Source organism: Pristiophorus japonicus, chromosome 1, assembly GCF_044704955.1.
Source record: "Pristiophorus japonicus isolate sPriJap1 chromosome 1, sPriJap1.hap1, whole genome shotgun sequence".
NCBI classification, from domain to species: domain Eukaryota; kingdom Metazoa; phylum Chordata; class Chondrichthyes; family Pristiophoridae; genus Pristiophorus; species Pristiophorus japonicus.
In genome coordinates this window covers 469,481,392-469,498,467 of record NC_091977.1, presented here as the reverse complement: position 1 = coordinate 469,498,467, position 17,076 = coordinate 469,481,392, and the positions used below count along the sequence as shown (strand labels likewise).

At 42.2% G+C, this 17,076-nt stretch overlaps 1 protein-coding gene across 3 annotated transcripts in view; it reads right to left on the bottom strand.

Annotated features, from left to right (window-relative positions):
• esrp1 (epithelial splicing regulatory protein 1) overlaps positions 1 to 17,076 on the bottom strand; it is an 86,668-nt gene that overhangs the window by 48,642 nt on the left and 20,950 nt on the right. For all 3 annotated transcript variants that reach the window (XM_070894167.1, XM_070894177.1, XM_070894185.1), the window contains exons 8-10: positions 14,992 to 15,124; positions 10,425 to 10,467; positions 7,859 to 8,160 (exon numbers count right to left, since the gene is read on the bottom strand). In XM_070894167.1, coding sequence (XP_070750268.1) covers positions 7,859 to 8,160; positions 10,425 to 10,467; positions 14,992 to 15,124 — 478 coding nt within the window. The remainder of the gene's footprint in view (positions 1 to 7,858; positions 8,161 to 10,424; positions 10,468 to 14,991; positions 15,125 to 17,076) is intronic.

Here is a 17,076-nt window from a genome sequence, read left to right as displayed (position 1 = left end):
CTGAACACAATATTCCAGGTGAGGCCTCACCAAGGCCCTGTACAACTGCAGTAAGACTTCCCTGCTCCCATATTCAAATCCCCTAGCTATGAAGGCCAACATACCATTTGCCTTCTTTACCGCCTGCTGTACCTATATGCCAACTTTCAATGACTGATGAACCATGACATCCAGGTCTCGTTGCATCTCCCCTTTTCCTAATCTGCCACCATTCAGATAATATTCTGTCTTCGCGTTTTTGCCCCCAAAGTGGATAACCTCACATTTATCCACATTATACTGCATCTGCCATGCATTTGCCCATTCACCTAACTTGTCTAAGTCACCCTGCAGCCTCTTAGCGTCCCCCTCGCAGCTCACCCCACCACCCAGTTTAGTGTCATCTGCAAACTTGGAGATATTACACTCAATTCCTTCATCCAAATCATTGATGTATATTGTAAAGAGCTGGGGTCCCAGCACTGAGCCCTGTGGCACTCCACTAGTCACTGCCTGCCATTCTGAAAAGGACCTGTTTATCCCAACTATCTGTTTCCTGTCTGCCAACCAGTTCTCTATCCACGTCAGTTTATTATTCCCAATACAATGTGCTTCGATTTTGCACACCAATTTCTTTTGTGGGACCTTGTCATAAGCCTTTTGAAAGTCCAAATACACCACATCCACTGGTTCTCCCATGTCCACTCTACTAGTTACATCCGCAAAAAATTCCAGAAGATTTGTCAAGCATGATTTCCCCTTCGTAAATCCATGCTGACTTGGACCGATCCTGTCACTGCTTTCCAAATGCGCTGCTAATTCATCCTTAATAATTGATTCCAACATTTTCCCCACCACTGATGTCAGGCTAACCGGTCAATACTTACCCGCTTTCTCTCTCCCTCCCTGTTTAAAAAGTGGTGTTACATTAGCTACCCTCCAGTCCATAGGAACTGATCCAGAGTCAATAAACTGTTGGTAAATGATCACCAATACATCCACTATTTCTATGGCCACTTCCTTAAGTACTCTGGGATGCAGACTATCAGGCCCCGGGGATTTATCGGCCTTCAATCCCATCAATTTCCCCAACACAATTTCCCGCTTTATAGGGATCTCTTTCAGTTCCTCCTTCTCACTAGACCCTCGGTCCCCTAGTATTTCCGGAAGGTTATTTGTGTCTTCCTTCATGAAGACAGAACCAAAGTATTTGTTCAATTGGTCTGCCATTTCTTTGTTCCCCATTATAAATTCACCTGAATCCAAACTGCAAGGGACTTACGTTTGTCTTCACTAATCTTTTTCTCTTCACATATCTATAGAAGCTTTTGCAGTCAGTTTTTATGTTCCCGGCAAGCTTCTTCTCGTACTCTATTTCCCCCCTCTTAATTAAACCCTTTGTCCTCCTCTGCTGAATTCTAAATTTCTCCCAGTCCTCAGGTTTGCTACTTTTTCTGGCCACTTTATATGCCTCTTCCTTGGATCTAACACTATCCTTAATTTCCCTTGTTAGCCATGGTTGAGCCACATTCCCAGTTTTATTTTTACTCCAGACAGGGATGTAATTTACTCATTAAATGGCGGTGCAGGCTTGAAGGGCCGAATGGCCTACTCCTGCGCGCCTATTTTCTATGTACAATTGCTGAAGTTCATCCATGTGATCTTTAAAATGTTTGCTATTGCCAACTCTTTAAGTATCATTTGCCAGTCTATTCTAGCCAATTCACGCCTCAAACCATCGAAGTTTCCTTTCCATAAGTTCAGGACCCTAGTTTCTGAATTAACTGTGTCACTCTCCATCCTAATAAAGAATTCTACCATGTTATGGTCACTCTTCCCCAAGGGGTCTCGCACAACAAGATTGCTAATTAGTCCTTTCTCATTACACATCACCCAGTCTAGGATGGCCAGCTCCCTGGTTGGTTCCTCAACATATTGTTCCAGAAAACCATCCCTAATACATTCCTAGAAATTCTCCTCTACCGCATTGCTACCAGTTTGGTTAGCCCAATCAATCTGTAGATTAAAGTCACCCATGATAACTGCTGTACCTTTGTTGCATGCATCCTTTATTTCTTGTTTGAGGCTGTCCCCAACCTTACTACTACTGTTTGGTGGTCTGTCCACAACTCCCACTGGCGTTTTCTGCCCCTTGGTATTCCGCAGCTCCACCCATACCGATTCAACATCAGCCAAGCTAATGTCCTTTACTATAGCATTAATTTCCTCTTGAACCAGCAATGCCACCCCGCCTCCTTTTCCTTTCTGTCTATTCTTCCTAAATGTTGAATACCACTGGATATTGAGTTCCCAGCCTTGGTCACCCTGGAGCCATGTCTCCGTGATGCCAATTACATCATATCCGTTAACTGCTATCTGCGCAGTTAATTCGTCCACCTTATTCAGAATACTCCTCGCATTGAGGCAGAGCCTCAGGCTTGTCTTTCTTACACATTTTGCCCCTTTAGAATTTTGCTGTAATGTGGCCCTTTTTGCTTTTTGCCTTAGGTTTCTCTGCCTTCCACTTTTACTTTTCTTCTTTCTATATTTTGCATCTGCCCCCATTCTACTTCCCTCCGTCTCCCTGCATAGGTTACTATCCCCCTGCCATATTAGTTTAACTCCTCCTCAACAGCACTAGCAAATACTCCCCCTAGGACATTGGGTCCGGTCCTGCCCAGGTGCAGACCGTCCAGTTTATACTGGTCCCACCTCCCCCAGAACCGGTTCCAATGTCCCAGGAATTTGAAACCCTCCCTGCTGCACCACTGCTCAAGACACGTATTCATCTGAGCTATCCTGCGCTTCCTACTCTGACTAGCACGTGGCACAGGTAGCGATCCTGAGATTACTACTTTTGAGGTCCTACTTTTTAAATTTAGCTCCTAGCTCCCTAAATTCATCTTGTAGGACCTCATCCATTTTTTAATCTATATCGTTGGTACCAATGTGCACCACGACATCTAGCTGTTCACCCTCCCTTTTCAGAATGCCCTGCACCCGCTCCGAGACATCCTTGACGAGTGCACCAGGGAAGCAACATACCATCCTGGAGTCTCAGAAACGTCTATCTATTCCCCTTACAATCGAATCCCCTATCACTATAGCTCTCCCACTCTTTTTCCTGCCCTCTTGTGCAGCAGAGCCACCCACAGTGCCATGGACTTGGCTGCTGCTGCCCTCCCCTGATGAGTTATCCCCCCCCTCAACAGTACCCAAAGTGGTGCATCTGTTTTGCAGGGGGATGACCGCAGGGGACCCCTGCACTACCTTCCTTCCACTGCTCTTCCTGATGGTCACCCATCACCTATCTGACTGTGTACCCTTTTCCTGCGGTAAGACCAACTCACTAAACATGCTATTCACGTCATTCTCAGCATTGTGCATGCTCCAGAGTGAATCCACCCGCAGCTCCAGTGCCGCAATGTGGTCAGTCAGGGGCTGCAGGCAGATGCACTTCCCACACACGTAGTCGTCAGGGACACTAGAAGCATCCCCAACTTCCCACATAGTACAGGAGGAGCCGAACACGTGTCTGAGCTCTCCTGCCATGACTTAACCCTTCAATTAACTTAATTTGGCAACAAGGCTAAGCTAGGTGATTAAATTACAAAGTAGTACATAGAATTTACAGCACAGAAACAGGCCATTCAGCCTAACTGGTCTGTGCCGGTGTTTAAGTTCTATATGAGCTTCCTCCCAATCCTCTTCATCTAACTCTATCAGCATATCCTTCTCTGCATTTCTCCCTCGTGTGCTTATCTAGCTTCCCCTTAAATGCATCTTTGCTATTCGCCTCAACTGCTCCTTGTGGTTGCGAGTTCAACATTCTTCCCACTCTTTACTCGGGTTTTTTCTGAATTATCTCTTGGATTTAGTTATGTTCACCAATATTTCTCATTTTCAGTACATACATTGTCTATGGTTGCTATTTGGTTATACTATGAAGACTTTTATATTTCAGTCCTAATCATTAACAATTTTTAAACTCAAATATTATACATGATTCTGGTTAATGCATCAAATTCCTGTAACAAACTCTTCCATGATATGACTCTGTACCTTCTTATTTATTTGGTTAAGAAAATGTGCTCCTTCCTGTTGTGTTATAATGTGAGCACTACACTGGAGAATTCAATGTACAGGACAAGCAACAAGCAGATCAGCTGCAATTTTATATAAAAAAAAAAGGATATACAAGCTGTGTTACATATAAATAATCTAAAAATACAAACATGGGCATGTGATCAAAGGCTTTACACCATGAAAGCAGTCCCACCACTGGTCTCAAAATGTTTTGCATGGACACAAGATATCTCAGCACTGGCAGGAGAGTCGGTAAGCAGAGGATACTGATTTAAGATAATTGGCAAAAGGACCTGAGGGGAGATGAGGAGATTGATTTTTTTTTTTAAACGCAGTAAGTGGTTATGATCTGCAATTCACGGCCTGAAAGGGAGGTGGAAGTAAATTCAATGGTAACTTTTCAAAGGGAATTGGATATAAGAACATAAGAAATAGGAAGAGGAGTAGGCCATACGGCCCCTCGCGCCTGCTCCGCCATTCAATATCATGGCTGATCTGATCATGGACTCAGCTCCACTTCCCCACCCGCTCCCCATAACCCCTTATCATTCAAGAAACTGTCTATTTCTGTCTTAAATTTATTCAATGTCCCAGCTTTCACAGCTCTCCAAGGCAGTAAATTCCACAGATTTACAACTGTCAGGAGAAGAACTTCCTCCTCATCTCAGTTTGAAATGGGAGGCCCCTTATTCTAAGATCATGCCATCTAGTTCTAGTCTCCCACATCAGTGGAAACATCCTCGCTGCATCCACATTTCGATAAGATCACCTCTCATTCTTCTGAATTCCAATGAGTATAGGCTCAACCTACTCAACTTTTCCTCAGAAGTCAACCCCCTCATCCTCAGAATCAACCTAGTGACCCTTCTTTGACCTGCCTCCAAAGCAAGTATGTCCTTTCCTAAATATGGAAACCAAAACTGCACACAGTATTCCAGGTGTGGCCTCACCAATACCTTGTATAGCTGTGGCAAGACGTCCCTGCTTTTATACTCTATCCCCTTTGCAAGAAAGGCAATATATACTTGAAAAAGAAACATTTGCAGAGCTATGGGGGAAAAGAGCAGGGGAGTGGGAATAATTGGAAAATTCTTTCAAAGAGTTGGCACAGGTACAATAGCTGAATGGCCTCCTCCTGTACTGTATGATTCTATAATAGTCAGAAATCACAGACTTGGCACTCACAATGAGATGTGCTCCCTGCAAGAATCACTATCCTCTGGGAGTCCCAGATTATGGACTCACCCCGAGATTGTCCTATAATGATGATGAGTTTGATCCCAGAAGTTTTCTAGGACTGTGGTGTGACAGATAGACAGACAGACAGCAGCATGGTGACTTAATCCAGGGAGCTTTGATAACTCGTTTAATCCGAAAGCCTTTCTGGATACAAACGTTGGGCTGAAAATTGCAGTACAATGTGTGCACGCACTCAGCAAGGCCTTGCAAAAGCTGATTCTCCGCACGCGATGCACATGCGCCAAGAACTGTCTTTTGCAATCTGTCAAAATTTATTTTGACAAATCCTACGCACACCCGCAGGAAGGATATCCGCAGGGCAGAGATTGGGCTATTTGCCCAACTCTTGCCCAGCGAATGTCCTTCAAACTCTTCTGCCTGGTAAGAGTAAGAGTTTTAAAACGTAGAAAAATTAAATGTAATCACTCATTTTTATATTAAAAACCCTGTCCATTAAAGCAAGTTTATTTTAACCCTATTAAAACACATTTAAAAAACTTTCCCCAAAACATTTAATTACATTCATTTTCAATTCATTTTAAATATATGAGGTGTTTTTTTTTTAAATTTGTGTTGCGTTTCTTGTTTTAGGGGGTTATTCTCAATGATAGTAATGGGAGGTCCGTACAAACAGAGCTCCCATTATTATCAATGAGAATACTAGATAGTGATTTGTAGTTCAGGCCCAGGTGATTCCAGGATACGTATCTTGAGGATAGGTTCCCGTATGCTACACAGCGAATGAAAGCCTCCGACCGGAATCCTATGTTCCTCCGAGACCACCAGGTATTTTCGTAATTTTTTTTTTGGGTTGGAGGCGTTCGTCCAAAGGAAGCCTCCGACCGCAATTTTCCCCCCTATATATCAATGGCCTCCACCATGGTTCTATAGACTGTAATCATGAGAAGCAGTGTATTATCAGAGGCATACGTAGAGGAGGGGAGATTGTTGTACACATTTTGAGTATAATGTGAAACAGTTTAATCAGATATAATTGATAATCGAAATTTCCACATTCATACACTAGAGCCGGGCATCGCAGGGGAGTTGGACATCATTGAGGGGATGGGGGGCAGGGTCAGATTGCGAAGGATCTAACTTGTGTGGGTGGGGTTGTGGAAGCACTCCTGCTCCTCCTGGTTCACAAACAGTGCTGTAAAGACACTTACCTGATGGATTGGGTTGGGGTCAGGTTTCTCTTTATTTTTTTTAACACCCTACCTGCACTGGAGGGTTAAAATGACCCCCAAAGTGTTTAAACTCCCAGCATGAAGTCATCGTAGACAGTCCCTCGAAATCGAGGAACACTTGCTTCCACTCAAAGTGAGTTCTCAGGTGACTGTACAGTCCAATATGGGAATTACAGTCTCTGTCACAGGTGGGCACCAAAAATGTAACTTTTGGCTGGTTTTAATACAATTTCAGTTTAAATTAATATTGGATTTTCTTTCAATGCAAAGGAAAGAAAACTTTGAGATCTTCTTTTGCAGAACATATTATGGTTGTCACTCAGTTTTCAGCAAAGGATAATGATGGGCAGAGCTATCAATTGTCCTAGTTTGCCCAGGATTTATTGGTTTCACTGCTGGACACTGTTGCCCCGCTGAAGGATCCAACATGATGAGTGGCATACTAGCACTCATGCCATGCCAGCTTTTCGCTTGAAACAGGCCCATTGCCTATGCGGATCGGGGAGACGAACACTTATTTCAGGTCCATTTCCGAAATTGGTTGCCGTCCGACCATACTGCGGTCAGTTTTCTCAGGCAGAGCAGCCAAACCAGTCTTTAAAAAGAGGCTGCTGGTGGCTGTCACTAAAAAGGCAAATAAAAAAATTATCTAAATATGGAGCCAGAAGGAGCCCTAGGTTTTCCCAATTGCATTGTTGACAGTAACCAGTTGATTTTGAGTGGGTTACCATCAGTGTTACAGACAAACTAAGCCAGAGTGTAGTATGGTATTTCTGTCAACCTTGGAACTGGCCAGATGTACTACAACTTTCTTAAACCTGTATATTCCTAATGGTGAAACCACATGTATGCTAATACAAAAGCAAAATACTGCAGATGCTGGAATAAAAACGGAAAATGCTGCCTGACTTGCTGAGATTTCCAGCATTTTCTGTTTTTATTCCACATGTATGTTGTTGTGCTAAGCTTTGGCCAACACATTTACAAAAATATATGAAAAGAATAGAAATGACTTTTTCCCAGTTATATATACTTATGAAACCAGGAATGCAGTAAAAGAACATTCAAAGGCAAGTCATTTCAAAGAAATATCAAAGTAGAGAATGTGTCTTCTCTCAGGTATCCTCCTTCACTTCACTACCCTGTGGTGGTCCAACTAACAACTGAAAAAGTGAGTGCCAGTGAGGATTGAACTCACAACCTTTCTTGATGAGAATCAACTACCCGAGATGTGGGCCACATGTAAATATGAAGAGTATTGGTTATGAAAATGTAAAGATTAAGAGAGATGTTGTTACATTTCATTTCCTCCACTTCATGACTTGAATTATCAACAAGAACCTCAAAAGTATTATAGCACTAACCTGTTGTACTTCAGCTGCTGTGCTTCTGAACAGTTCAATGTACCGCTTCCCCAACATATCCTTGTGTTTCTTGAGTGCATTTTGGGCATACTCCTCACAGGCAAACAATACAAAAGCATCACCTGTCGGCCTCCCATCAGGATACTTGACAAAAAGGATTCCCTCTTTTCCACCTGTTAATGGGCAGTTTGATCCAAAAAATGTCAAGACTTCCTCTGCTGTGGCTATGAATGGCAGGCCACGCATTCGAATAATAACCTGATTCTCCTTTGATAAGAATTGAGCTACTTCATTGGAGGTACCTAAAAAGGTAAAATATTACAATGTGAATTTTAAGGCATAATGATGGAGAAAAGCAAGAATAAACCAGCATCCAAATGAAACACAACATCTGAAGTCCTAATTATGGGCCCAAGTTTCCACATGATTTGCGCCTGATTTTTAGGAGCAACTGGTGGAGAACGGACTATCTTAGAAATCGCAATTCTCCACATTTTTTTTTCTGCAGTTCTAGTCAGTTAGAACAGTTTCACTTTGGAACAGAATTTTTTCTTCAAAAGGGGGCGTGTCCGGCCACTGACGCCTGATTTCAAAGTTTCCACAGTGAAAACGTACTCCAAACTAACTTAGAATGGAGCAAGTGAAGATTTTTGTAGAACTGAAAAAACCTCGTCTACACATTAAAAAATCAGGCGCAGGTTACAAATTAGGCGTCTAGAACGAGGTGGGGGGCGGGGGAGGGAAGTCATTAAATTCGATAATAAATCCTTATTTATACTTATACAAATATTATACAAATAAATCCAACCTGAATAAAAATTTATAAGCAAAGAAAAGATTAAATAAACCATCTTCCTACCTGTGTGAAAGTGCTTCAGCCAGGGAGAATGCTGCAGGAAGCCTCACAAGTTGAGGCAGCCGTTCGTTCCTGCCGGGAGGGGGGGGGGGGGGGGGAGAAGGAGGGGGGATGAGGCAGCCGTTCGTTCCCGCAGGGGGGTGGGGGGGGGAAAAAAAGAGGAGGAGGCAGCCGTTCGTTCCCGCGGGGGGGGGGGGGGGAGGAGGAAGCAGTTCGTTCCCGCAGGGGGGTGGGGGGGGGGGAAAAAAGAGGAGGAGGCAGCCGTTCGTTCCCGCAGGGGGGGGGGGAAGGAGGAAGCAGTTCGTTCCCGCAGGGGGGTGGGGGGGGGGGAAAAAAGAGGAGGAGGCAGCCGTTCGTTCCCGCGGGGGGGGGGGGGGGAGGAGGAAGCCGTTCGTTCCCGCAAGGGGGGGGGGGGGGAGGAGTAAGCCATTCCCGACGGCGGGTGGGGGGGGGGGGGGAGGGAAACGGCTGCCTCAACTTTCTGAGGCTTCCTGCAGCCTTCTCACTGCTGCAAGAAGCCTGATCATGGAAGGGCAATGTGCTTTTATTAAAAAATGTTAAAAAATTAAACAGCTACAAAGAACTACAAAAATGGCCAAGTGCCAATGTTTCCTTCACACTGCGCGTGCGCGAATGCTCCAACGCGCACGGTTGCCGGCAGGAAAAAAACTAATTTAAATGGTACCCGCCCCCTCCCACTTACAAAATTGGTGCGAGTGGTAGGCTCCGCCCCCCTGGGCGCCGCGCCAAGCAGACATGGAGCTGCAGGGCGCTCCAGAATCGCGCGTTTTTTTCCGGCGCCGTTTTCGGCACAAAAAACGGGCGCCCAGCTCGGAGGGGCGTCCGTTTTTTATCGTGTGGAAACTTGGGGCCTATAAGTGGCTACAGAGTCAAAAATTAGTTGAATTAATCACTTGAGCCATAGATTCTGAACTGGATAGTGATACTTTGGTGGATGCCTGCAGTTAGTGTGGGATGAATGTTACACACGCCAAATGAGGCATCGTGTACAGGAAACTTTTACTGTGCAAGGCAACCCATTTGATAACATATCATACAGGTACAAAGAGGGGTGCTCTTGGTTATCAAGCAGCCAAATAAAACGAAGTCACACGGCCTGCTAGCCACTTTATTTCATCCATGTCAGTATAACTAATTACTTGGATGTTACCACTTAGCTTTGTTACAGTCTCAAAAAGTACCTTCTATCTGAAAATTTTCTTTTTCTACAATAAATACAGAATGTTTATTTTTACACACATGGTCGAGTTTGTGTGTACCCCAGTCAGTCTCTTTGGGAGAGGAGGGAAAAAAGAAAAAATATCACTGGGTAGTTTATCAAAATCAAAGTATTGATTGGCTATCTACCAGGCATACTCCCAGTTAAATCCTAAAATCTGTGTGTTTTTATTTTGTGGTTCATTGAATCCAAAGAACCCAACTGAAATTCAAACCAGAACTGCCCAGTCAGATTCCATTACAGTACTTATTATTGTTTCATACTTCATTTGACTCCTCTCGCCATCCACTGTTAAATTTCTGCAATCGGATATTGTACCTATGCATTGGCTCATCTATATTTATGCAAGATGTCAACTTTTCCCTCCATGCTATGAGCTTAGCTTGTTTAGTTTGGGCAATAAAAAGTGCATTTCCATTTTATTGGATTGCAAAGTAATGTCAAAATATGCTTCAATATAGTTACTTTACCTCCTGCAATTTTTAGAAAATCCTCCCCTGTTGCCTTGTATACCTGTAAAAAAAAAAAGTTAACAATGAGAATTTTGTATAAATGGGCGACATTACAACAGTGACTATACTTCAAAAGTACTTCACTGGCTGTAAAGCGCTTTGGGACCCCAAGTTGTAAAAAGTGCCATATAAATGCAAGTCTTTCAGTTTTTCCTTTTACTGGTCCATAAAGATTTTATAAATGTTCAATATTAAAATGCAAATTAACTTATATGCAGTACACTCTACTTCGCTGCATTCAAAATATATTAAATGCAAAATAACAGAACGCAGAGAAAGATAGATGACAAGGATAGAAAGCAGAGAGCAGGGGCAGCTTTTTGCCCATTGGGACGTTATACTATGTTAAAGGCGCTGTATAAATAAGTTTTTGTTGGTGTAATACCTGGTTGTAAAACATTGCCTAGATGGAGAACAGAGAGGAAAATCAGCAGGAAGGATCACGCACTCCAAATGGAGCCCACCGATTTACACTAGATCACAAGATCATTTCAAACGAGAACAATAATCGTTCCATCTTACTTACTGCATCCAGAACGTGCCCCCACATTGCAGTATCTAATTGTTTCTTAAATAATGCCATGGTTTTTTTCCTCCACTACTCTATCTAGAAGTCCATTTTATGTATTGATCACTGTGTGTTAAGATATCTCACACCAAGTCCCTTTCACCCTTTATCCCTGTGCTTGCTAACCTACATTGTCTCCCGGTTAAGCAATGCCTTGATTTTAAAATTCTCACCCTTGTTTTCAAATCCTTCTGTGACCTCACACCTCCCGATCTGTAATCTCCTCCAGCCCTACAACCCACCAAGATATCTGCGCTCCTCCTTTTGGCCTCCTGTGCATCCCTGATTTTAATTGATCCACCATTGGTGGCTGTGCCTTCAGCTGTCGAGGCCCCGCTCCTTAAAGCCTACCTCTGACCAAGCTTTTGGTCCTCTGCCCTAATATCTCCTTATGTGGCTTGATGTCCAGTTTTGTTTGATAACGCTCCTGAGAAGCTTCTTGGGACATTTTACTAAGTTAAAGAGGCTATATAAATAAAAGTTGTTGTGGTTGATATTCCTAGGATTCTGTTTAGCTGCTGGAGCTTGTTAAATTGGTCATATATTTTATATAGAATTACATAGAGTATACTGCTAATGTACAGTATTCAGTTCCATTCACATCTCCTCAGATAATGAAGCAGTCCGTGCCCGCATACAGCAAGACTTGGACGACATGTAGCCTTGGGCTGATAAATGGCAAGTAACATTCACATCACACAAGTGCCAAACACTGACTATAAGAACATAGGAAATAGGAGTAGGGCTAGGCCATTTGGCCCCTCATGCCTGCTCCGCCATTCAAGAAGATCATGGCTGATCTGATCCTGGCCTCAACTCCACTTTCCCGCCCACTCCCCATAACCCTCAACTCCCTTATCTTTCAAAAATCTGTCCACTTCCACCTTAAATACATTCAATGACCCAGCCTCCACAGCTTTGGGGCAGAGAATCCCAAAGATTTACCACCCTCAGAGAAAAATTCTTATTTCCGTTTTAAATGGGCGACCCCTTATTCTGAAACTATGCCCCTAGTTCTAGACTCTCTTCTCTGCACCTACCCTGTCAAGCCTCCTCAGAATCTTATACCTTTCAATAAGATCACCTCTCAGCGTTCAAACTCCAATGAATGTATGGCCAACCAGCCCGATATTTCTTCATACGACAAACTCTTAATCTCAAGAATCTACCTCGTGAACCTTTGTAGATTCTGTGTATCCTCCTCACAACTTGCTTTCCCACCTATCTTTGTATCAGCAGCAAGTTTGGCTACATTATACTCAGTCCCTTCATCCAAGTCATTAATATAAATCCTCTATCCATGCTAATATTACCCCCGTGAGCTCTTATCTTGGGTATTAACCTTTTATTGAATGCTTTCTGGAAATCCAAATACATGACATTTACTGGTTCCCCTTCATCCACCCTGCTCATTACATCCTCCAAGAACTCCAGCAAATTTGTCAAACATGATTTCCCTTTCATAAAACCATGCTGACTCTGTTTGACTGCATTATGATTTTCTAAATGTCCTGCTACCACTTCCTTAATGATGGTCTCCAGCATTTTCCCAATGACAGATGTTAGGCTGACTGGTCTATAGTTTCCTGCTTTTTTTGTGTCCCTCCTTGACTATCTAGAACAAGTGAGAATCTAACCACCATATCTTGACATTCAACGGAATTACAATTATTGAATACCCCATCAACATCCTGGTGGTCACCATTGACCAGAAACTTAACTTGACCAACCAGATAAATACTGTGGCTGCAAGAGCAGGTCAGAAGCTGGGTATTCTGTGGTGAGTGACTCACCTCGTGACTCACCAACACCTTTCCACCATCTACAAGGCACAAGTCAGGAGTGTCTTGGAATACTCGCCACTTGCCTGACTGTTGTTGGAGCTGTACTCAGTCAAGAAGCTCAACACCATCCAGGATAAAGCAGCCTGCTTGATTGGCACCCAATCCACCACCTTAAATATTCACTCCCTGTACCACCGGCACCCTGTGGCTGCAGTGCGTTCCATCCACAAGATGCAAAATAGTAACTCACCAAGGCTTCTTCGACAGGACCTCCCAAACCCACGACCTCTACCACCTAGAAGGACAAGGGCAGCAGGTGCATGGGACACCATCACCTGCAAGATCCCCTCCAAGTTATACACCGTCCTGACTTGGAAATATATTGTTGTTCCTCCATCGTTGCTGGGTCAAAATCCTGGAACTCTCTCCCTAACAGCACTGTGGAAGATCCTTCATCTCACAGATTGCAGTGGTTGAAGAAGGTGCCTCACCACCACCTTTCTCAAGGGCAATTAGGGATGGGCCGTAAATGCTGACCTTGCCAGCGACGCCCACATCCCATGAATGAAAAAAAGAAAGCACAAAAAACAGGTCATTGGGCTGAACCAGCCAATGCCGGTGTTTATGATCCACTCGAGTCTGCCCCCATCCTTCCTCATCTAACTATCAGGGTAACATTCTATTCCCTTCTCTCTCAGATGCATAATATAAATGCATCCATACTATTGGCCTCAACTGCTCCCTGTGGTAGCGAGTTCCACATTCACACCACTCTCTGGATAAAGTGGTTTCGTCTGAATTCCCTATTTGATTTCATTTTTTGTAATTATTTTTAATCTCATCTTGAAGTTCTTTAGCTCCCTTACCATGCCCACATTTCTGACAATGAGGAGATGTAGGTGAATCTCTGCTAATACTGCTCTGCAAACAGATGCTGCATGAGAGAATAGCTTAGGATAATGCACTTCCAAAGTTCCTTTCATCCTCCACTCAGTTCCTTCCCTTACATCAGAGGTGAGCAAAATACATCCCATGGAGACAAAGCCAACAGGAATAGCTAAAAATTGCTCCTGGCCTGGAATGCCCCTGTGGGTCCCATTTATGCCACTTCATTGTACTGGATGCTGGTATCTTGTCAGTGTCCAAACAATTGAGGCTGAGGATGCATAAACAGTGGGACATCCAAAGGATGATACCATCATGCCAGGCTTCCTTGGAGTGGACGAAAAGTTCCAGGGGCACCTGTAACCACAACAAATGTGCGTGCAGCCTTATCTTTGGGACAGAGACCTGCATGCTTTAACCACCAGACATCTATCCCAGGTATGCCACTGGCTCCAGTGAATTTCCAGGGCCATTACTTGTGATCTTGTAGAGTTGATTCTTCTGGTCCAAATCAGCAAAATCTGAAATAGCCCCAAATTATTGCTGTCCATGTAGTTCACATTTATAAAAAGGAAAAAAATTAACTTCAGTAGTTGAATTATTATGTCTGTCCTTTTTCAAAATGGTTCAATTGGAGATAAAGTCGGGAAATAGGATTAGAGTAGATTGTTTCAGTTGAAGAACAAACACTGGCAGAGGCACAAAGGATGTTACGAAGTGTCGTTCTGTGCTGTACTTTCTACGATTTCATGAAGAACATAATTTTTCCCTCTTGATTGTTGCCCTATTTTAAAAACCATTAACCTTCACTTAAACCTACAGTACAACAGACTGTGCTCCCACTTAAAATTACACGAATGCTTATTTATTATGCCACAAGCAGTTCATTTCAATACTTTAATACACTCCAGCCAGTGTAAAAGTTTCATCTCAATTCTTTCAGCTGTCTAACATGGTCCTCTTATTGTAAATCTAAAAGCATTCAGCATTATTTGGACTAAATCAGTTTTTGTGCTAAAATAAATACAGTACTCCATAACTGTATACATTGTCTAAGGACATCAATAAATGGAAGATTATTTTATATATATTTCAAAATATATAAATTAAGAACTAGAAGCAATTGTAACAAACGGATATCTTGAAAATGCAAGTCTCATGAATGCGGGAGTACAGGAAAATTTTGGGAACTTTGAGATTTTACTGGAATACCAATGTACAAATCAGTTTTCCATAACTCGGTGCATGCTCCAGCAATCCTAGATTCAAGGAGTGTATGATAGTATACCTCAATATATCGACTCCCCATGTGATGCCTGTGTCTTTGTAGTGCCAGGTCTCTGTGTTCATCATTAATGAATCTCACAAGAGCTTCTCCATTCCGTCTTCCCTGTGAATTTAGGCATAATGCAGCACCACCCCTTTAAATGAGCAGAAAAACATCATTCATATCTTTAAGGGCAGTAAAATATCAAATATTTACACAAATGCCTCTACAAATTTCAGAAACTTCAGAATTTAAAATGAATATATTTTGTTCCAAGGAAAGTGCCCAATATAAGCAACTGAAGAGCCTAAATTTGTAATAGTTCTAATGTTTTTTATTTTTTACTGATTGTTACTGCATAATCAAAAATCAATTCTCAAAGTTTACAGATTTGACATTGAATAATTTTCATTGATTAAGTGTAAGTTTCAACTTGCATAAAAAATAACTCAAGGTGAAAATAGTATATGTCCTCAAATAAAAACCCTCAAAACTAGCACTGCATTAACCTACTCCTCAGTTATTTGAACATCACTCTGCAAAACAGACCATATTAAACTATAGCTCAATTACTAAAAAGAGGATTATACACATTTTTGGAAGCTGAAACCAGTTCAAAACGTTACACCAGGGGTATATAAAAAAAGCAGTGGATTTTTATTAGTGGACTTAATGGCTTTCAAACTGAATATAAACTATATTAACTTCTGCCATAGATCTTTCTGTAAAAAGGATATTGGATATCTCCAGTGAATTATTAGGCAGTAATCCAACAGGGCACTTCAGAAGTCATCAAACATTGCAAGAGTGAAGTTCAAGTAGCTTATCTTTGTCATCCAAACCTTGAGATTAGATTACAGTTTTATTGCAGATACCTATTCGAAATAATTATAGTCATGAAGCACTTTTTTAAAGCTTTATTTTCTGTGCTTTTTGCTTTACACAATGAGTGTGTAATGTCAATTAGTTGTATTTTTGATGATTATGATACCACGTTACATGGGATCGTGAAGAATATCATACCTCAAGGAATAAATAATTTGTCATGGAGCATCATTTGTGATGTAAAAATTCAAGCAATATTAGTTTTGTGAATGGAAGCTCGAGAATTATTTGCTTATTTTTGACAGTGAATTACAGAAAGTGAAAGTTCATGTCCATTTTAAAGTGGGTTAAAGCAATTAAATCTCAACAATGGAAGTACAAAAAAAATAAGGGTTTACTTCTTTGCAAATACGTAACTTTCGCATTACTCTGCTTTGAGCTAATTACGAATCAAAAATTATACAATATGTAGAATATTCAAAATAGAATACAGGGCTCTTCAATGGTTCTGCTGTAAGTAAGCCATACAGACCATGAGGTCCCAGGTTTGATCCTTAGTCTGCACTGAGGCTTACTCTGCTTACCCAGGATACTGGTAGAAGCAATTCAACACATCTAAGCTAATAACAGGGAGGGGGGACAGGGGTGGGAAATCAACTAGACTTTATTTTTCTGATCTAAGGGCCTTAGAGATTACAGGAGAGATTTGCCAAGATATTACCAAGGATGAGCAACTTCAGTTATGAGAAAAGGTTGGAAAAGTGAGGAATGTTCTCCTTGAAAAAGAGAAGGAGGTTAAGACATGACTGACTAGAGATTCACAAGATGATGAGAGGTTTTGATAGAGTAGATAAATAAAAATTATTCCCTCTGGCGAGTGAGTCAACAACTAGAGGTCACAGATTCAAAATCATTGGCAAAAGATCTAGAGAGGAAGAGGAGGAGAAATTGTTTCAGAGTTGCCAAGATCTGGAGCGCTCTTGCTGAAAAGAGAGTTGAACTTGAGTATGAGGAACTTACAGGGGTACAGACAAAAAGCAGAGATGTGGGACGAAACATGATTGCACAGCACATGCACAATGGGCCAAATGGCCTCCTTCAACTTTTTATGATTCTATGATCATTATCCAATGGTTTTCCCTGGAAAGCTCCCTTCAGTGGATATTGGGTGAGGAAGATTTATGGTTGTGAAGCCTGCTGATAACTCACTGTCCAAGCGCTCACAAGAATGGCCACTTCAGCAAGATGCTGGAGGGTACTCAGCACCCTTGGAATAATATC